The 21,859-nt window shown below is 43.0% G+C and overlaps 1 protein-coding gene across 1 annotated transcript; it reads left to right on the top strand.

Moving 5' to 3' along the window:
- The first annotated feature begins 274 nt into the window (after nucleotides 1-274).
- Nucleotides 275-20,581, top strand: SPP2 (secreted phosphoprotein 2). The gene is made up of 7 exons (XM_067549798.1): nucleotides 275-400; nucleotides 490-614; nucleotides 2,626-2,748; nucleotides 6,602-6,712; nucleotides 10,596-10,650; nucleotides 13,139-13,246; nucleotides 20,266-20,581. The coding sequence occupies exons 1-6, from the start codon at nucleotides 349-351 to the stop codon at nucleotides 13,234-13,236; spliced, it is 564 nt and encodes a 187-aa protein (XP_067405899.1). The 5' UTR covers nucleotides 275-348; the 3' UTR covers nucleotides 13,237-13,246; nucleotides 20,266-20,581.
- Nucleotides 20,582-21,859: the final 1,278 nt, after the last annotated feature.

The following is a 21,859-nucleotide window of genomic DNA, read 5'->3' as shown; positions in this document are numbered from 1 at the left end:
AAAATGAAGAGCAAAGGCTAGAAGCAAACTAATATAAATGGACTAGGAGCTTGTTAGGAGCTATGTTTCTGATGCTCCCTGGCATCTGATTTGGCTGCAGGCTTGTGGAGAAGTATTGCAGTACTTGTTTAATGGAGAAATCCCACTAGCAGTAGAAAACCTGACAAATATTTACCCTCTGATCAATTCTTCTGTTTAGAGTACGGTATTTGTAGGAAAGCTCTGACACAGTAAGGTCAGACAGGGTATCAAGGTTGCATTATATAAAGGCAGAGAAATATATGCTGGAAACCTAATGGGAAGACTTCACTGTTTAGAGGGGGAAAGTGGTTTACAGGAAGAGAAACCATGAAGACCTTATTAATTTTTGCCCTTGTAATGTGTATTTGGTCTTGTTCTGGTAAGTTGCTCTAAATAGGAAGCACATCCACTCTCATTGGATGAATGACCAATGCTTGTTTTAATGGGACTGTGATGTGTTTGTGTCAGGGTTGCCGGTGTATGACTATGAACCATCCATCATGGAAGAAGCTCTGCGTGCCTCCATTGGGAGAGTGAATTCTAGATCACGAGGACCAATCCGGTATGGTGTCGTCAGGAGCTATGTTAGAAGGGTGAGTGTGGAGCCGGTCAAAAGAATGTCACTGAAATGTGTTTGTGGTGGGGGGAAAAACCAGGAAACTGCAACCGTTTTTCTTTTGATTTGGAATGTGCTCATCTTTCTCCAAAAAAGGCAAGTGTTTTGGCCTTCAATTGAATTTCTTGGTTTTCAAAAACTAAATATCTGAATATTGGTTTTTTGAAAACCAAAATATTGTCAATTTTCAGCTTTCCATTCTCCACTAAAAACCATTATTTGAGGGACACTTCAGGGAAAAACAACTTTTCAGAATTATCCATAGAAAAATAATTGGCCTTTTCAACCAGCTCTAGGAAATGCTCTCCATTTTTGGCTGCATTGCAGTTTGGCTCATTTGAACATTTCTTGGCCAGCCTTTATAATATTTAGTACATGCACTTGTCCTTATGTTCACCATTCATGCAGTCTAAACATATTCAACCTGTAGGTAGTAGGTAGCAATTTTACTGGTCATGTGTAGCTGGTACTATCTACTTCGGTGCCTACAGCTTTCTCAGAAAATTGCTTTAACAGGCTCAAATTTCTTATGCTCAATTGTTATTCCGCAAAGGACTATTTGAAGAGCAAAAAACCAAATATGACTGTTACACTCCTAGACCTAGTGACAGATAATTTTATTTCTAAATGTAGCAGTTAGAGTAAGAGGCTTGTAGTCCTGGACAAACCCAAACCCCCACTCTTTCTAAACTTTGAACTTGGAATGGGCCTCGTCCTGCATGACGAGTGGTGCCATGGTCCTGCTGGAATAAATATAGTTTGGAAATATTACAGGTAGCAAAGTTTGAAAATAAGGTACTGAGAGTGAAAGGGAGATTCTTCAATGTCCTGGCTCTGAAAAGTGAATAATGCTGCAAATGAATATATCACTTTTTAAAGTTTGCCACATTTCCTCCTGGAAGGTACTACTCAGCACCTGTTCTGGCAACAATATTCTTGTTTGGTATTATTGAACGCTTATATTGTTAGTGTCTAAAGGCCACAGCCAGTTTTGGCCACTTTGTGCTAGGCAATGTACAGATGCTTTTCTTAAGCGTCTCACTTTGAAAGTGGATTGCTACACAGTTTCTGTGACATTTATAGCCAAAATAATGAGATGACAGACATATAACATAGCCAGGCATGAATAAACCATGGGGTGAACAGTAAACTGCAATTGCAGGGGTAGCGGTTGGATGACTGAAAGATGAAACCCAGGAAAGATTTCCTTTTTGCTCAATAGGGACCTTTTTTCTAACACAAGCGTCCTTGAGGATTTTTTTTATTTTTTTTTTTTGGTGTAACAGATTCCTCATAAACAAGGTTAGCTAATCAGGTTAGTTAACAGTAGATACAAATTAATTGTAACTTGCCTCTGATTCTCCACCCTTGGTAGCTCATTGTTGGTGCTGGTTGCAGCACACAAACTATGTCTGCAATTCAACAGCCTACATGTGCAAAATGAAGCTTGTTGCATTGCTGTTGGGCTGAAAGGTGCTAATGACTCTCCTGGAGTGGTGAGGGGGCTGAGGGGTATGGATGTATAACCACCCTGATTCTCTCATTAGGGAGACCATGTGAGTTAAAGCAGCAGTCCCTTGTGTTAGCCCTTAAAGCTCAGAGGTTACTTTCGGATGGCAAAGCAGCTACACAAAAGGAATATTGATGCCCAGATTCACTTTCAAAGATAAGAGGAACGTGTGTGTGTGTGTGTGTGTGTGTGTGTGTGTGAGAGAGAGAGAGACTTCTGCCAGAGGTGTTGCATGTGTGCAGTTTTTACTAACTCTGTTCAAGGAAATAAGACTAGGTGTAACTAGTTTATTTACAAAATGTCCACAAGAAAATATCCGGACTCTGTCCATGATACTCTGCTCAAGGTGGGATACTGACTGAAAAGGTCCTGATTTCTGGTGCAGCTTGCAAAGAGACAATAGTGACATGCACTGTATACAGGGGGAAAAAAATCAAGCAGCAATCACACATGCTATTGGCTCTTCCTTCTTGTACAGGTTGACCTGCTGGATAACAATGACTACAGTGTAGTGCTGGACTTCATTATTCGAGAAACCACATGCACTAAAGATTCAGAGAAGGACCTGTCCTTGTGTGACTTCAGAGTGGGACGCTACGTGGTAAGCATGCCAGATCTCCTAGCATGGAAAACACCCTCTGTATGGTTAACATGGCCTATCAGCTTTTATACTGATGATTGAAGGCCTTTACTAAGCAAATACCTGGCTTGAAGCATTAAATAAATGACTTTTGAGGACTGGCAGTGCTGGGAAACTCTCCTTGAATGACCTGAGGGAGGCAGGGAAACTCGTGTTTAGATATGAGCTGAAGAGATGCTGGAGTTGGAGTTCAAAGTGCAGATTTGGGGCAAAACCGGACAGTGCCAAAGTCTAGATTTTTGGCACGACTTGCTGGAAAGTACTTATAATGGATCATAGAAATATCACAATGGAGCTGGTCTTGTCAAATTTACACCAAACAGATGAGTGGGGGAAAAATCAGGAGTGTTCATTTCCCTCAAAGGGCACATGGCTAGCAATCAAATGGGGGTAATTTGGATTGAACGAGGGGAAAAGGTAAACGTGAGATTCAGGATCAGGCCCATCTGTGAGAAACACCTTCATGCCACTTAACATTGTCTGCTGTAGACTTCTCCCTGATCAACATGCATAGGGTGGGAGAAGGAGGGGTATTTCATGCTATTTTAGAAGAGATCAGACTGAGCCCATCTTCATTATTTTACATTTCCTCACTTTAAATAATGAGCTTACAACACAAATGCAATTAAGATTTGTTTGACAGCAAAAAAAATACGCGACTGAAGAATTGCTACTGCATCTTCCTCTCCATGACAAACATATTCATAAATTCCAAGGCTGGAAGGGATAGTTGTTGTCATCTAGACTGACCACTTGTGTAACCCAGGCCCGGTAACTTCCCTGAATTAATTCCTATTTGAACTAGAGCAGATCTTTTAGAAAAGCATTCAGTCTTGATTTAAAAAATGCTAGTGATGGGGAATCCACCATGACCCTTGGTAAATTGTTCCAGTGGGTAATTACCCTCGCTGTTACGACTGGCTTTTTTTTTTAATTTTTAGTTTTTATTGCTCTAGCTTCAACTTCCAGGCATTGGCTGTTATACCTTTTGCCTGCTAGATCAAGGAGCACTCTTATCAAATTTCCATGACCCGTGTAAGTATTTAGAAGTTGACCAAGTTATCCCTTAACCTTCTTATTGAGTTCCTCAAGTTTTTCAATCATTTAATGGTTCTCATGGCTCTTTTCTAAACCCTCAATAATTCAAGAAGGATATTGATAAACTGGAGACAGCAGAACTGGACACAGGATTTCAGTAGCTGTCGTACCAGTGCCAAATACAGAGATCAGGTAACTTCTCTACTCCGTTCCGAGACTCCTCTGTTCATACATCCAAGGATCACATCGGCCCCATTGGCCATGCTGTCACACTGGGAACTCAAGTTCAGCTGATTATCCACTGTGATGTCCAAGTCCTTCTTGCTTCCCAGGATAGTCCCCCATGTAGCTGGTCTGCTACCAGAGTGAGCATAATACTGAAAACCAAGAGGTTGTTGGAGGGTAATTAGGATTCATTAAAAGCCAATGCTTATCTGATAGTCACTCAACCAGCCAGCCCCAGGATGGGAGGGAAGGAAACGTGGCTTATAGCCATCTTTGGACCCAGTCTCCCTCCGTCCTGAGCTGTGCTCTGTTCCCTGGTGTAGAGTAGAGCAGCCATTCCTCCACGACTCTTGCTCTGGGACTGGGAAGGAAGGGAGGACAGCAGGCACTACAGCAGATCTGCTGTGTACAACACTCCCCCAGGCTGGAGGATTCATTCATCAACAGGCCACATCCAAAGGCTCATTGTTGCTTTGTGCTATTGGACTACTGCCAAGCAGATAGAAGGCACCCGAGGAGTTGATCTTTGATTTTTGCACCCTTTACCAAGAGAGGCCCCGCTTTCACTCTGAACTTGCCAACTTGTTTCCATGATCTAAATGCCTTATATGACCAAGTGCTACCCAGAGTATTAGATTGTGAGTAATCACACACAGCCAGAGTGTTGCTTTTGCTACTTGCTGGCCAGCTTGTCAGTTCCAGCTGAGTGGTTCACGTGCAATAAGCCTTCACAGCCAGTCCAAGTGCAATTCCGTCTGGAGGCCTTGAGGGAAGCGTGCACTGATCTATGGAATTAGGAGTGTAGCCTCTCAAGAAAAATAACAGAATGGAAGAGGTAGGGCATGGGATCTGATCCAAATCTCATTGAAGTCAATGAACATCTTTCCATGGAATTCAAGTGATTTTTGTCCACCTATTCAGTAGCTAGTTTCCCAATTTCACTACTAGCAATATTCATGCTGTCTGCTGGAAATGGGAGTTCAAAATCCTACCTGAAATAACCATAGATTAAACAGCGAGAGTCCCGTGGCACCTTAAAGACTAACAAATTGATTTGGGCATAAGCTTTCGTGGGCAGAAACCCACTTGGTCAGATGCATGGGTGAGTTACATCACAGTGAGGAGGGCAAGTGTTACCGAGGTTAATTCAATCAGGGTGGATGAGGTCACCCTGAACCATCAATCAGGCAACACTTGTTAATAGGCAACTGAACATAGTCTGTCCCAGGGCCACACAAAGTCCATTAGCACCTAGTTGGTGGGTTTTATCATTTAGGGGAGCTCCTATCCAGAGGCTGAATTTGATGCGCATGTGTGTTTTGCACATTAAAGCTGCTGAGTTTGTGTCATTACTCAGATCGATCAGGTGAAGTACAGGAAAGTTCCTCCACCTTAGGCAATAGGAATTTTAAACCATCTTTTCCGCTTTGTGTAGCTCACAAGCAATTCTAACGAACATGCAAAAGGAAGAAAATCCAGTATCAAAATATCACCAGGAGCATGCTAAGGGCAATCCTGGAGTACTCCATTGCCTAAAATAGCTGTTAGTTGTGCTTCAACATGAGGGAAACTACCACTTAATCATTAACGCCTCTAGTCTGTACATTAATAGAATCATAGAATATTAGAGTTGGAAGGGACCTCAGGAGGTCATCTAGTCCAACCCCCTGCTCAAAGCAGGACTAACCTCAGCTATATCATCCCAACCAGGGCTTTGTCAAGCCTCAGCTTAAAAACCTCTAAAGATGGAGATTCCACCACCTCTCTAGGTAACCCATTCCAGTGCTTCACCACCCTCCTAGTGGAAAAACGTTTTCCTAATGTCCAACCTAGATCTCCCGCCCTGCAACTTGAGACCGTTGCTCCTTGTTCTTAATCAAGTAACTTTTTTTTAAATGGGACTGCCACCTGCACAGCCATGAATGGCTCTCCTCTCTGCAGTCTGAGAATCAAAGGCATGAAAAGGGCATCTGACATGTAGGTGGACGTAGAATTTCAGGCCAGATCATCTAGTCTGATCTCCTGTATCACAGGCCACTAAACACCACTCAGCCCAACAGTCAGAATTAGACCAAAACACTCCAGCTCTCAGAAGACTCAACTATTGGGTGGATTAGAAGGGACCGATATTCTCCCAGGCCTGGAGGGGTTCCTGCTGTAGGGAGCAGAAGTACATGGAGGAAGAAATGTGTGGCACCTCACCTTAGTGCTGTCTGTGCAACGCCTGTTTGAGTGTGGCTGTGATATCTTTCATGAGCACTAAATCCATACACGCTCAGTTCAAAAATGGAAAGAATCCAGAGATGGGTGACTTCGCTGCCATGTGATGAACTGTCAAATGATAACTTTTGCTGGAACAACAGAACCAAAGGCTGATTCATTGAGGGCTCTGACTGTGAATAGTGTGCTCTCTCAGGTCCCTGCTCTTGGTAGCTGGCTATTAAAAGGCTGTATGACTTTTGATTTGAAACTTATTCTCAAGGCAGTGTCAGTAGGCTTGTGCCATACCCTCCACAGCTGAATGGATGAACTTTATTTTGATTTGTTACAGCAAACAGCTTTTTGCAGAAGTACAGTGTGGGTCTCCGAAGAGCAGATACAGAACTTGGCCGTTCACTGCAGCCAGGGTGAGTCCAGCTCAGAATCCGCAAGCAGCGAGGAGGTAAGCAAGAGAAAAATTTGCTTTTGCCATGCAGCTTAGTCTTAGGCAAACTTCTGCCTCTGCTGCACATGCTCGGCTTCTACTGATCTGCATAGCAGTTGCGGATGCATATCTGAAGAGACCTTGACTTCATAAATTGTTCCACTGGAACAGTGAATGAGACACATGGTGATCACTTTAGGGTTGAAAACAGCCCTTCAGCACACTGCCAACAAAGAACAAAAACTGCCTCTCCAGACAGGGTTTGGAACCTGGCTGTTTTGTCTAATGCATCACCCCAGATCATCTGGGATGTTTGATCTTCCCTGATGGATGCCATAGGAGAACTTGAGTTGTGGAGTTTGACACTAATTCTACATGGTCCTGCATAGTATTTATATGGATGAACCTAGAGATGCAGGTAGTAAGTATTATCTTATAATTATCTTATAGTAAGGAACAAATACAAATTATTCCTCTACACCTCTGTTTTGGTAATCAAGTCATCACTAGTTGAAGTATGTAATGTTTTAACTAAAGCACTTTCTCTCTACTGCAAACTATTCCACATACTTCTGTTTTTGATCTGCCTCCCTCGAGTCCTAGACCTGAGCAACAGTTGATCAAAATAACTGAACTCCACCTAGCTGTTTCAAAACCATGCAAATGTGCACATTTTGCAAGATTTTGATGCAAAACCAAAACTTTACCAAAAACTCTCCCACTACTGGACAAACATGACCAGTTTTTTTAACCTTTCCTCAAAGGTAGGGTTGGAAGGATTAGATTTTTGTTTAGTAAATGTCAATTTCACTTGTTGCACAGAAATCAGCAAAAAATATTTCCATCAATAATAAAAATTTACAGATAGGCAAAACAAGAAAAATGCTGCTTGAGAACTTATTAGCATTTAAGGATATTTACTTTGTATATTTGGACATGTAAAGTTGGCAATTTGTGTTTTAAGGATTATAAAGCTTTAACTTTTTATATCTGTCTCCTGTCATTAAACTGGTATTGTCTGACACTCCCTCCCCGGTCCCATAATTTCCTGCAACTGTGAAAATTTAAATAGATAAAAATAGAAAAAAGGCTTTAAAATAAACATTGAGATTATCCATAGCTTTAAAATGATAAAAACACCAACAACAAAAAACTGCCAACCTGATTAATGGATTAGGTTTTCCTAACCTCTTAACGCTTTTGTTGCTTTTCTCTGGACTCTCTCCACATCTTTTCTAAGTTGTGGTGCCCAAAACTGGAAACAGCACTCCAACTGAGGCCTCACCAGTACCAAATGGATCAGGACAATTACCTCCTGTGTCTTACAGCACTCCTGTTAATACAACCCTTTTCTGGTGACTGCATCGTATTGACTTATATTCAATTTGTGACCCACTATAACTCCCAGATCATTGTCAGCAGTACTACCACCTGACCAGTTATTCCCTGTTCTGTTGTTGTACGTTGATTTTTTTTTCTTCCCAAATGTAGTACTGTGCACTTGTCGTTATTGAATTTCATCCTTTGGTTTCAGATCAATTCTCCAATTTGTCTTGGTCGTTTTGAATTCTAATCCTGTCCTCCAAAGTCCTCACAACCCCTCCCAGCTTGGTGTCATCCACAAATTTTATAAAATAGTCTCCACTCCATTATCTTAGTCATTAACAAAAATAATGAACAGTACTAGACCCAGAACAGACCTCTGCGAGACTCCACTAGATACATCCTCCCACTTTGACAGTGAACTGTTGATAACTATTCTTTGAATACATTTCTTCAACCAGTCCTGCCACACACTTTACAATAATTTCGTCTAGGCCACACTATCCTAGCTGGTTTATAAGAATGTTATGTGGGACTTAGTCAAAAGCCTTATTAAAATCAAGATACATAATGTCTACTGCTTCCTTGCCATCCACTAGCCCAATAATCCTGTCAAAGGAAATTAGGTTGGTTTGGCATAACTTGTTCCTGACAAATTCTGGCTGGCTATTACTTATTGCTCTATCGTCCTCTAGATGCTTACAAATTGATTGTTAAATTAATATTTGTTCCAGTAACCTTCCACGTATTGATGTTAGGCTGATTGGATCATCTTTGTTCCCCTTTTTTAAAGATCAGTACTATGTTTGCTCTTCCACAGTTCTCTGGGACTTCACAAAGATAATCGTTAATGGTTCCGATTGCATCAGCTATTTCCTTAAGTATCTTACTGTGGATTTTGTCAGGCCCTGCTGACTTGAAAACATGGAACTTACCTGAATATTCTTTAATCGTTTCTTTCCCTATTCTGGCTTGTGTTCCTTCCATTTTGTTCATATTAATTGTTAAGAATCTGGTCCCAATTAACCCTTTTAGTGAAGACTGAAGCAAAACAGGCATTAAACTTCTCAGGCTTCTTGATGTCGTCCGTTAGCAGCTCTCCTTGCCTGCTAAGTAGCAGACCTACCTTCTCCTTTGTGTTTCTCTTGCTCCTAATGTATTTATAGAACCTCTGCTTAGGACTGGTTTACACGAGGAAATTAGTTTGATATAAGTATTTTTCTCAGGGACATGAAAAATCCACACCCCTGAGCAATGTGGTTAAACCAACCTAACCCCTTAGTGTAGACAGCGCTAAGTTGATGGGAGAATTGTGTACTGTGCTGCTGCAGTGTTTCAGGTGTCTTTAGCCTTTATTGTGTTTTGTGTCTCTTGCTGGCTTTAATTCATTCAGCATCTTGCTAAATGCTATAGCCGAATGAATAACTTGTAGCAAATAAGAATCAAATGCCCTCGTCTTTGTTGGATTTGTCATACTAGCTTGTGACTTTCTTGTGTCCAGTCCTTATTCCAAACTGTTCAGAGAATACATTCTAGGAATTTGTGACTTGCAGCACAGAAGCATTGCATTTTGAGCGTTTAAAACTCAAAATATGTGGGTAAACTTTGTGCATCGATTCTGTTCCCTGCTTAAGCAGGAAATGCAGTTGCTACAGTATTTATGGAAAATAAATGCCAAAGGGAAGTGATCCTAGAAAAAAAGGAAATAGGTTTCTTTCTGCAAAAGTTTGAGGTGGGTGCCCTGCAAATCTGCCTCTGGAAGTTATGGTTTAGATCAGGAGTTCCCAGCCTGGAATGCTGTGAATAGATGTTGGGGATGGGGCGAAAGGGCACATCCACCGTATCATTCCTGGTGGGATCCTGGCCGTGTGGGAGAAAATACTAGCTTAGATGAACAAGGGTGAGGAAGTCTTGCCATGGATTGACGGAAGGGACAGCCCTGGTGCCCGTGAAGTCAGTCAGAGCAACAGAGCACTCCTCTCTGTGGCAAGGCGAGAGGGGAGACTTACTGCTTGCTTTCGGGTGCAGTTGTCTGGAAGTGTTGCACAGCACCAGAGGAGCTGGCCTGCTGGAACAGAGAACTGCTGTGGCAGTATGTTTGTTACCATTCGTCTTCCAAGAAAATTCCCATTGACTTCAGCTGGGACAAGATCAGGCTCATGGCTGTGTGATACTACTGGCAGGCAAGGAGAAACCGACTTTGGCACCAATGGTTAAAGCTTCTAGAAAACTCCAAGGGCTCCAAGCCAGGGCCCTTAATCTCAGTGGTTTCAGAGGCTCTACTTAAGAACACAGTACCTTTGAAAAGCTTTTCTTGGTTTGGATGGGAACTCTGTTTCCAGGGTCCCATTTTAAAGGCCATTTTCCTGCCTGCCAGCCAGCTCTAGCCAGCTGGTTTCTTCTTAGACTGGTGGTCCCCTTTTCAGTACTTCTTTCCTTAGGCTGTTTTGGGGATGTTCTTCCCAATCGGTTCACTTTAAAGGGGATAAAATCATTGCAAATCCAAAAGGCTGCCTTTGACTGCTGCTTACTCTGACAGCTCTGTATATATGCCTTTTAAAGGTGTCTTTATTTTTAGATGATGATCATGGGAGTGATGGCCCCAGATAGAAGGGTTAACAGTCGCAGTGAAGGTAAGGAATCTCTTGGGTGACAGACTCTTCATCACTCAAGGGTTTGATGCTTATTGTTAGCAGCCTAACACAGACAAGATTTCTCTTACACCCTTAACTACCATATAACTACCTGAACCTAAGGGTAGGTGCTCTGAATTCAATCCAAATGGATATCCTCTTGGGGCAGAGGGGCTGGGGTGAATGCTCTGATTGGAACAGGGGTAGAAAAACCCTGACTTACTGATCCGAGGTGGGGGCGAGACTGTGAAGCATCATTTGAGGGAGTAGCCAATGTAGGATAACAGCGGTGTAACCAGGCAAAGGAGCAGACTATCCCTGGCAGACTATTGACAGAGATGGGAGGGCATGCAATTCTAAGAGTGCAGCAGTCTGCAGTCTCAGGCTCTGGTGAAGCTTGCATTCTCTGTGCCCAGCAGCACAATCTCTTTCCAAGCTTCCCATGGGCAGGTGATTGATTTTTTTTTTTTTTTTTTGGTTCAGTGGCTGGCCTGGAAAAGAAATGCTTACTTTGAAACTGAAACTGATTATTTTTTCAAGGTTTTCTAAACAAAAAACCAAAACACACACATACATAAAAAATCCCTGCAAACTTCCTTCAGGTCAAATTCACAGTGTTTCATGTTGATTCAACTTGACAGTTCTGGAACAGAATGTCCATTTAACATTGCCAAAATTTGTTTTGGGCCAAATTTGAGCTGAATTCACTAATAGCTTTAATGCCTCAAAAAAAAAAAAAAAACCAAAAAAAAAACAACCCATTTTTTGTGTGTGGGGCGAATTTACTATTTGCTCAAAACACTTTACTCCTGCTAGGGCAATGTTTAATAGCATGAGATATAGATCTCTCCATATGAGGTGGGATGAAAAAGACTGGCACTGTACATCGTAGAAGAGATGACTAAGGGGAGATATGGTAGAGGTCTATAAAATCAAGAATGGTGAGAGAAAAAAGTAAATGAGGAAGTGTTATTTACCCCGTCACATAACACAAGAACTAGGGGGTCACCCAAGGAAATTAATGGGCATCAAGTTTAAAACAAAAGCAAGTACTTCTTCACACAACACAGTCAACCTGTGGAGGCCAAAAGTGTAACTGGGTTCAAAAAACAATTATCTCAGTTCATAGAGGATTGATCTATCAGTGGCTATTAGCCCAGATGATCAGGGTTGCAACCCCATGCTCCAGGTGTCCCTAATCCTCAGACTGCCAGAAACTGGGACTGGATGACAGAGGATCAATCACTCAATAATTGCCCTGTTCTGTTCATTCCCTCTGAAGCACCTGGCACTGGGCACTGTGACAGACAGGATACTGGGCTGGAGGGACCATTGATCTGGCCTAGTCTAGCCCACAGTGCTATCCTGTGGCTCTTCCTGCCAATGCTATGCTAGGACTAGTGCAGCAGGCAATCACCACCTCAGCAACAGTGACTGGACACACGCTGCCTCTGGAGGCAGAACCCATAGGTGCATTGGAGCAACATCTCCACCTTGCAAGAGAGTGAAACACGTGCTCCTCAGCTCTGCTCTTTACCCATGAGCATTGTCAAAGAGCACATCCCTGCTGCCCCGCCGGGAGCATCACTGACACCCTTCCCTTGTGCTCAGAATTCAAGGAGTGAATATAGCTGGCCCTTGCAGAGAGGTGTTTAGCAGTGCGCTAGGAAAGAACTCCGTACCTCCTCCCCCACCCTTCATAGCCACCCAAGTGTGCACAGAGCAGCTATTGTTGCATAAGGGCTAGGGTGTGACAGCACAGACCTCCATTTTTAGGAAGACGGGGCTAGACTGTAGAAGGCAGATTAGAGAGGCTTTTGTTGTGGTCTTCTGTATTCAGGGAGGAGTTGTGCTGTATAAGGGGCCAGATTCCAGCTTCACATTGAAATAATTGTTAAATAAGTATGTCCGCGAAGTCAGTCCTTTAGAAGAGTGTTTTGTAGAGGGCTGAAATTCTTGCTCAGAACACAGCCCTGTCTATGAGCCAGCCATGTCCCAGATTTCCTTGTTGGTGACCTTTGAGGTGGTAACAGTGTGTTCCTAAGCTCCCTCAAAGTTTGAATCCCTCCTCCTCAGCTGGGGACTGATTCTCTTTTTAGAACCTTAATTTTAAACGGAAATACAGTGACACTTCAGAAATTCCTAGGCATGATGAAGGGATTCCAGCTAATCATGGCTACGTTCAGAACACATCTAACCCAGCATATGCTGATGGCTCATTTTGGTGAACATCATGACTTTCCCATAAAGGACACTTTGACTTTTTCTGCTTTACCTCATTCATTATTTACCTCCAGTCTGTATATCATCGCCTTGTCAGAAATCAGCAGGTGCTTTTTTAACATGGGGTTGGACCCTGACTGCCCTAACCTAACCTAATCAGATTTTTTGGGAGATGTCCCACCCAAACCGTATGTTAGAATGCTGAATGAACATGAAGCTGAAAACATGCAGAGGCCCACCAACATTTCATGTTTTCTTCCAAAAGCTGTATTTGCTCCTGAGGCCTTCTCTGCAGGGAGAAGACGCAACGGGTATAAAGCTCAGCCCAGATCCAGGAAGTTCAACTCCTACGCGTTTGAATAACCCCAGTTGGGTAAGTACACCTGCTTGAATGTGCCTTCTATCCAGGAATGTCGTGGGACAGGCAATTAGGAGGGTGATTGCTCAGAATAAATGGCCTTCTGGGAATACAGAATAAACTGTGATTTGGCTACTAGTATACTGGGAAGCCAGCCTGTCCTGGGAATTTAGGGTACATCTACACAGCATGCAGCAGCCTGCCGCAACGAGTCTGAGTATGGGTCTACAGACACTAAAAATAGCTTTGTAGAGGTTTCGGTTCAAGCTCTGAAGCCCACTCTAGGGTCTGAACGTCTGCCTGAGCCTGGACATCTGCAGATATTTTTAGCACTACAGTGCAAGCCTGAATCTGTAGACCCAGGCTCCGAGATGTGCTTGCCACTTGTTGTACAGACTTCACTGGTGGGAATGTCAATGAGACAAATCAGAATGGAAACAGCCCTATCACATTGTTACTTCAGTAAAAAGAACTGCTTGCAGTTCTACAGTGCAAAGGCCAAATTAAGGGAATGCTGTCATGTGATATGCTGTCTGGTCCAGTGTGGAGATGAACTAATAACTAATGAATGCTAAACTGACGTTGCTAAGCAACGAAACCGTATGAAAAGATGGAAAAAAGGGTATGCATTTTGAGTTGGGAGTCATAGGTGCCTTGGCTTTGGAAGTGGTCCCTCCAGAACAGGGCTGACATATGAGAACTTTCCCACTTTACCTGTGCTATGACTATAGAAGGGACGTTCGACTAGAGCTGTGTGAATAACTGATTCTTTTTGTTTGGTTTCCTGGCAGTTCTGAAAAACCCAAGTTTGCACTGGGTTGAACAACCAGTTTATACACCTCTGATTATTTTTTTTTGTTTGTTTCGACCAAAGCAAATCACTGAAATTGATACACATCTGCAAAATATTTGTCACCCATGATCTGGATTTTTTTTTCTGCAAAATTTCTGGACGAAAGATTGCACCCAACTCTACTTCTAAGTGCAGGGCTCGCAGCTTTCACAGGCTGTCAAATATGCTAGCATGAATGTTCCTATGATCAAAGTGATCAACAATGTTAGTGGGCTAAAATGAACTCTAGTGTTGACAGGACTGCACTCTTACATCTCTACCACTTTTCTCTACCTGTATTCGTGGATGCAGGGAAAATTTCTGTAAGGAATCAAGTACATTGTAAAGGGTCTGTGCTCTCCCCCTTGCTGCTCTGGGCTTCTTCCCCCCAAACCACACGGTGCTCTTTATTTACAGGATTTTCTTCCCACCACTAACTATTTACAGGTGCAGTCTCAGGCCAGGGGCCACACAGTCTCAGCCACCAATCAGGGCAGCTCACCCCCACCTGAAGTTTCTCCCTTTTAGGCTGACCCCTTGCCCTTTCTGGCTACTGCTCCTCCCTCCAGTGAGCCTCTGGTCAGCTCAGCTCCCTGAGTGCCTTCCTGCCGGCCTTTATAGGGACTGTCTAAGGAGCCTTCCAGCTGCCCCTGGTTAGCCCAGTCCCAGCAGGCTCACTCAGCTGGCTCCATTCTCCCTTTAATTAGGGCTCCATTGGCAGGGGCCTGGCTTGGCCCTCAGTCTCTGCCAGCCCCCTGTCACACACATCATGTGTAGTTAGCCCACTGCACTCAGTGGGAATGTTTCACTTGATTTTGGGCTCTAGAGCATGCCCTTGTGTGAGACACACGGATGAGGGCACAATCTTGAAGTGTTACAACTCTCTCGGTGAGTCCCGCTGCGTAGCTATATTTGATTCAAACAGGCGCACAGGAATAACTTGGCAGGCGTTCAGACCATTCCAGGAATAATGGCTGATGCAAGTCTTAATCTAGAGCTGCAGGAGGTGAGGGGGAGTAGGATGGTCTAATGGCTAGAGCACTGGAAAGGGAGCTCTGTTCCCAGGTCCATCAGTGACCTGCTTTGTGACCTTAGGCACATCCACTTCCCCTGTGTCTGTCCTGTCTGTTTAGAGTCCATAGAGACTGCTCCAGAGACCTTAAATAGTGCCTAGCACAATGGAGCCTCAAGGCCCTACTGTCGTACAAACCACTACCTCTGCATTCTGGTATTGAAGAGAACAAAGAAGCAATGTAACTGCAGCAGCTGTTCATTACACCTCTGCCTGCAGTCTGGAGGCAAGGGTAACCGTATTCCGAATCCAATTAATGCAAATAATAACGAAGGCACAAGCAATTCATTGGCTTCAGCAAGTCTTGCATTGCACAAACTGCCTTTGTAACCTACTTCTGAGAGCGTGCACAGGAGTAGTTCTAATTGCTGCTGCTATTTCACCCACCGTATCGTGCGACAGAGAAGTTAATGTAAAGGAAAGTGACTTTAAATGAGACAAATGTGCAGGCCATGGAAATAGCTGTTTAGCATTTTAAACACTTTCAAAAGCTGCTGAGCAAAAGGCAAGATATTCTTTAAGCAGAAGAATCTTTCTTCATGATTAGAGATGGCCTATGTGCAATTTCTATTAACCATGTAGCCACAGCACAATTGACATCCTTGCTGATAGTCTGGGCAGAAAGAGCTAAGGCACACCCTACCCTAAGGAGACTGAACTAATTTCTCCAGTTTGGAAAAATGATGGTTTTAGGCAAGGATTAATATTAGTGAGTCACTGACCAGCCCCATACAGCTGTTGGATCCTAAGCAGATTCTTGTTGAAATTGCACATTTTTCTTCCATCACATACTTTTTCTTTCAAAGGAGGTCAACATTAAAAAGAGGGAACCTAGTACTCTGAGAACAGGGCTTGTTTTATTTGATCGTGGTATTTAAAAAATAATGCTCTCCCTAAGTCTATCCTATTTTATGCTAGTCACAAGTCATGACAAGCTGATGCACCATTTTAATGAGTGTTTTTCCTTTCTACATAATCTTTGACCATTCTAATTTCTTCAGACTTCCATAATCACGCTGCAGCATCATTCTAGCATGCAATCTGTTTTCTTTTTGCTGGCTTTTCTCCCATTACTAGGTTCATGATAACAAAACTGAAGCTAAATCAAGAGTAACTGAAAGGGTGGGGTTTTTTACCTTAATGTTCTAAAACAAAGATTAAAAAAAGATCCAAGTGGCTGTGGCTGGATTGATGGGCCAAATTCATGTCAATGAGCTCAGTGTAGCAGGTCCAAGGATAAATTTAACTTGTTCATCTATAGACCTGTGGCAGGAGAAGAGGGGGTTAACTTTATAATTTCTATTTTAAAATTTCTTTTGCTCAGATCTTGCATGAGAAATACTGGGTCTTCTCTAGTAAGATGACCTCAGAAGGGTCAAGAGACTGTAAGAAGCACGGTTGAGAGGGGGCTGGTCTGTCAGACTCCCTAAAAATCTGTGTGCATATTTAATCTCTCTTAACCAGCTTCATATCAAAATTGGGAGGGAGCTGAGGGATTCTCTGAATGAATAAACATCCCTTCTCCTTTAAACTAAAGAGTACATGAGGTCCCAAACCAATGCTTTAGTCTTCCAAGAAGTTATCCAGGTAAAACAGTAATAATATCCAATATTTATCTTCCCTAAGGTATAAAGTGTACATACCGCCCCCCCCCGCCCCCCCCCCCCAAAAAAAAACCAACCAACCACACCTAAAAACAAAAAAAACCCAAATAAGCAGGAAAACATCCTTTTAAAGGAAAATAAAGCAAATGAAGAGGAACATATGGCTCTTAAAATCTTACGTAGTTTTTCTTAGGATAAGCTGAAAAAGGTAAGCTCCCAATGACAAATATGGGATAGAGACTCCACAGCTGAGGTCTAGACTTTGGATGTGCCAAAGGTCAGAGGTGTGTGGATCTGGAGTTTTAGAAGGAGATCATCAAAGCCCCAAAGGGCTGTGGTGTGTCTACTTCCCTTTTGTGCCTCTAGAAATCTTTTTTTGGGAGTCTGCTGTAAAATCTGCAGTTGGGTTTGTTGTCTGAACTTCACTCATGTCCAGAGTTGGGTGTGTTTACTTGAAGCTTAAGTATTTGGTAGATGGTTCCAAGCCAAAAGTAGATTTTTGCAATATCTGTTGAAAGCTCAAAAGTCTTCAGTAAAATGTCACAAACTGCTCCGGTTTTAGGTGCATGGTCTCCAGAATTACTGCAAATTATTGGTTGCTGTTTGCCAGAGTCCCAGCAGATTGTATATGAAGGATCTGCATCAGTATCTACTGATCCCCGTTAGTAACTAGGCTTGATCACAGGTCTGTCCAGGCTTATTTGAATCTTTTCTGCTATTCTTTTCTTTCCCCAATTTGGTGAGATTTAAAAAATGTACATGCAAGATGGTAAAATAAGCCTTCCCCTATTCTAGAATGCCAGCAGAAAGCACGTCACAATGAGCAAGCGTTAGTAAACAATGGCAAATAATGAATTCATGGATCTGAAAGCAAAGGTGCATCTATCATGTGAAATCTACTAAAGGCTTTTTTTAAAGGTCCAGCTCCTGGAATCATATGATTGCATGGAGATCTACTTTCATTTTTTATAAGTTGCTATCTGTCACTGTTGCAAAGAAGTGTAAATTTGACTTGAGTGCACCCTAGATGCTCAGAACCCAGAATGTATCTTTAAAGGTCTCCTGATTTTTTCTTAAGCTAATCATGATTGTTTATGGGTCTGACGGATGAGTTTTGAATGTTTAGGGTTAGCAGTACTGCTTTGTTTGGGGGACACAAACAAAGCAACAAGCTCCTGATTCTACTTTAAGTATACTTCTAGGTCATCGCTGTTACTAATTTGTTTTCTCAGTCTCAATCAGACCAGGGAAGAGTCTCCTAAAAGCCAATCAGATCCAATGTAAGGTAACAAGGTTTTTGAAATATAGTCAAGACCAGATCTTCAGCTGGTATAAATCGCCATTGACTGCAATGGAGCTGTGCCGACCTACACAAGCTGGGTATCTAGCTCACGTTATAGTAGACTCAGAATACTAGAGATTGAAGTGGAATCAAGCAGAATGGAGAAGAGAATGACAGCATGGAACAGTGGGGTTTTCCTGCTAATGTAATAGCTGCCCTAGCTAACCTTGGACCTATTCTTATGTGTTTACCTAAGACGCATTCTGGACCAAAAATGCAGAGAGGATCTGAGATATGTCCCTGTCCTTCTGTACAATGGATAATCCCAATGCAGGAGGTGTCATTTTTCTGGGGTCCGGGAGGAAAAGACGTTATCCCTGGCATACTCATTAGGAGACCACCTTTTTTAGGCACTGTGTTGCATTCTCCATAATTAAGTGCATAGCCCTGAGTTATCACTCACTTCCCCCCCTGCTCCTCATCTTCCGCAGGAGGTTTATCGCTGTTCTGTGGAAGGAAGCTTAACATCCGTCTGGGAGAAAGGAAGAAATCCCTTCAAGCTGGGAGCTGCTGCATAATTGATGTGCTCTGACTGAGTGTTCATTCTGGGACAGACACAGAGCCAGGGCCCCATTTATTTCACCATTATGTAACTTGGGTGAGATGACAGGCAGTGGTGGCCATCGTATTTCCCTGCAGCTGTTGTGCTTTCCTCCTCAGAATCTGCTCTTGTTACCTCTGTGTGCCGGATCTGATACCCGTGGTGTGCTATGGAAACAAAAAGTGCACGTGACTTATGCCACATCTGTTCAAAGATTGGGTGGGATGGCAGCTTATAAACCAGAATGCCTCAGGCTGCTTTCTGCAGTAGAACATAGACCAGGTGTTCTGACAAATAAAGTGGCTACACTAGTGCACTCTGGCTATTCTGAAGACTTGTCACCTTCTCTGCCATTCAGTAGTGGAGAAACTATCTACTCTGACTTCCCGGAATGTGCCTTTCCCTTTTGGACCCGGTGTCTATTAGTATTTGCTCTTGGTGCTTGTCCATGAATTGCTGCTCCTCCCTGGAGACTCAGAGCTTGGTTCAAAACATGTGGAAGCCAAAGGCAAGAATCCTTTTGCCTGTGCATTTAAGGCCTGATCCAAAATCCATTGATTTACTTCTAGGCAAAGGCAGAATGATGTAGGCCCTATAGCTTTCTCCTGCACTGTCGAGCTGACATCTTTCACAAGCACCGAAGGCCAAATTCCTTTGTTTACCCCCAGAACTGATACATAGCCCAGGGAGTGGTGGTATCTTCTTCATTGCATAGGTGGGGAGACACACCGGGAGGGCCATGCCTAGCACAGAGAACAGCTCCTTTCTCTCATTCTGCTGGCTTTAAGGTGTCTGCTGAGACTGAGTGAGTGCTGCTTATAATGCTTGTTCTCTGACCTGGACACCTGTTGGTGAGAAACTGAGTTGAGACCACAAACCTGTTCACACAAGTTGGTCACTTGCTGCTAGCCAGTAGCTTCCGGTTACTACAGCTCAATATGGGCTTTCCTTCCTGACAGAAGTCTATGCCTCAATTGTTTTTACTGACTGATAACTCTGTCGTGTACAGGGAAATGCTTAGAATTGAGATTTCTGGCTATAATTAGACCATGAAAATGTAGTGTAAGCTTACGGAGCATGCTGGAGATCTGGTGATGTGTTCTTTCAGAACCTTTGATTTAGCCTTTGATTTTAACTGCCTTTCCCATAAAGTCTGACACCATGTTATAACTAGAAATGGCGCTTTTTTTTAGTCTTCCACTGAACTACTAATTTTCATTCTCTAAAGCTATTTTAGCTCACTTTCTATGGTTTTGTGTTCTCTTTGGTTTTGCCTTGCTTAACCAACATGGTCTTGAGTGATTACTTTGTAGGCATATTAGAAAGACAAGGTGGGTGAAACAATATCTTCTATTGGACCATCTTCTGTCAGTGAGAGAGACTGTGTAGGCATGGCATTTTAGCATACCTTTCTGAGCAACTGCCATGGAATGTTATCAATTCTGTTTACTGAAAATCAGAACAGCAGAAATGTGAGATGGCAATGCAGGTTGTGAACTGATGCTGATGCTAAAGGAAATAATTAGTAGTTGGTATGAATACAAGTTTATACACTGACTCCTTCCTTAAGCTATCTGTGTCCGGTTGTTTTGCTAAGGGTTGAGACACATACTTCAACTATAATTTTTTTCTTTTTCCTAAAGAAAATTGAAGTTCCAACAGGACCAGAAGCCAAAGGACCAGCACATGAAGGAGGAATTTGAAAGCAATTATCCTTGCTTCCTCAGCAAAAGCCATTCTGTAACACATCGACTCCTTCCCACCCCCACTGTCCATTTAATGGCAAATGTTCATTGGAGTGTGCACACAAGATGCTAAATGTGTAGAAATGGGCATTCAATCGCATTGCAGTATATTACAGCTTATCTGGAGAGCTGTGTCATGCACCAAGCATAACTGTCTCCGATATGTGTAGTGTATCTTCTCGTAAAAGTGCTATTAAAGGATCGTTATATCGTCTACAGGTGCTGGGTGGCTCATTGGTGCTCATCGCTTTCTGTTGTGCTTGTTACTAACTGTTTTTTTTTTTTTTTTAAACAAAACAAACAATGTCTGCCTTCTACTCCATTCTTTCCACACCAAAAATAGGAAGAGGTCAAGTGTCTCTAGAAAAATGCATGCAAAGGGGGCAAAGGCTGTGTGGATTTATTTAGTCACCTTGGTGCAAAAGTGCAGGTATTCAGATAGAAGGTACATGCTGCCTCTCAAACATCAGGGTACAATTTACTGACATGTCTTGCTTTCTAAATTTACACAAGGAGACAGTAAATCAGAGTAATTGTACCAGCTTCCTCTTGCTTTATCGTGATCTCCCATCATAATTATTTTAATTAATCCATGCAATTCTTTGGCTACTCAAATAACTCTGTGTGATGGGTGGTGGAATGGGGGAGAAGGAAGTGCATATTGGAGAAGGGGAAGAGAAAACTGTGCGTCTGGCTGCTTGCTAGCAGCCAGGGCCCTTCCCTTGGAGCTCTGCTTCATTAGGGATAATGCTAGTCTCTGTAGTCTTCCACAAAGCAGCAGTGGCATTGGCTGTTAGTAGCTCCTAAGAGCTGGAGTAAGCACTACAGTCCTTCTAGCCTTTATCCATAGCAGGTGTCAGAGAAGAGAAGGACCAGAAGCTCCATGGTAGTGGCAGATCCAGGCCCTTGCCCGGGAAATGATGCTGGGCTTGTCTGCAAACGATGCCTGAAGAGAGCTGGGTTGAGTGGCACAGAAAATCTCCTGCCTGGCTCCTAGTGTCCTGGTCTCTCCATTTGCGGTGTGACAGTGAGGATCAAGGGAAAAAGTATTTAGAAATACCAAAAAAAACAAACAAACCAAAAAACAAAAAAAACTGAGTCCTACATTGTGTTTAGAGCTGGTTGGAAAATTTCTGACAAGAGTTTCCTCAGAAAATGCTGATCTCTGAACCCAAATGGTTTCTCAAAACCAGTCCAGGTTTGAAGTTTTGTTAAATGGCAGATAGGGTCTCCAGCATCCCTCTCCCTTCCAGGAAAGATGCTTGACTCCCTGCAAGCTACGCTGGGCTTCCAGCTGCTCTACTCCACCTGCCCTGGCACTGGGACCCTGAAAGCCCTGGTCCCGTCTAGGTGCCAGGAGCCTAGAACCTATGAGCCCAAGCTTAACCTTAAGGTTGCAGGGCTTCCAGCCTCCTTGTTGCAGCGCTGGGACTCTGGAAGCCTCCTCTGTTATATATTCCTTGTTCTAAGGACAGCTGGGAGTTTGACAGCT

The sequence above is a fragment of the Emydura macquarii genome, unplaced genomic scaffold, assembly GCF_026122565.2.
Source record: "Emydura macquarii macquarii isolate MOO-44397 ecotype Brisbane River unplaced genomic scaffold, CSIRO-AGI_Emac_v2 contig_1253, whole genome shotgun sequence".
NCBI lineage: Eukaryota > Metazoa > Chordata > Testudines > Chelidae > Emydura > Emydura macquarii.
The sequence above is the reverse complement of the archived record's forward strand: the minus strand, read 5'-3'. Positions and strand labels throughout refer to the sequence as shown.

Coding starts and splice junctions, on each gene's coding strand:
- SPP2 (XM_067549798.1), top strand. CDS start 349: ATGAAGACCTTATTAATTTTTGCCCTTGTAATGTGTATTTGGTCTTGT. Junction 615..2,625: donor TCAGGAGCTATGTTAGAAGG/GTGAGTGTGGAG, acceptor CTTCTTGTACAG/GTTGACCTGCTGGATAACAA. Junction 6,713..10,595: donor AATCCGCAAGCAGCGAGGAG/GTAAGCAAGAGA, acceptor CTTTATTTTTAG/ATGATGATCATGGGAGTGAT.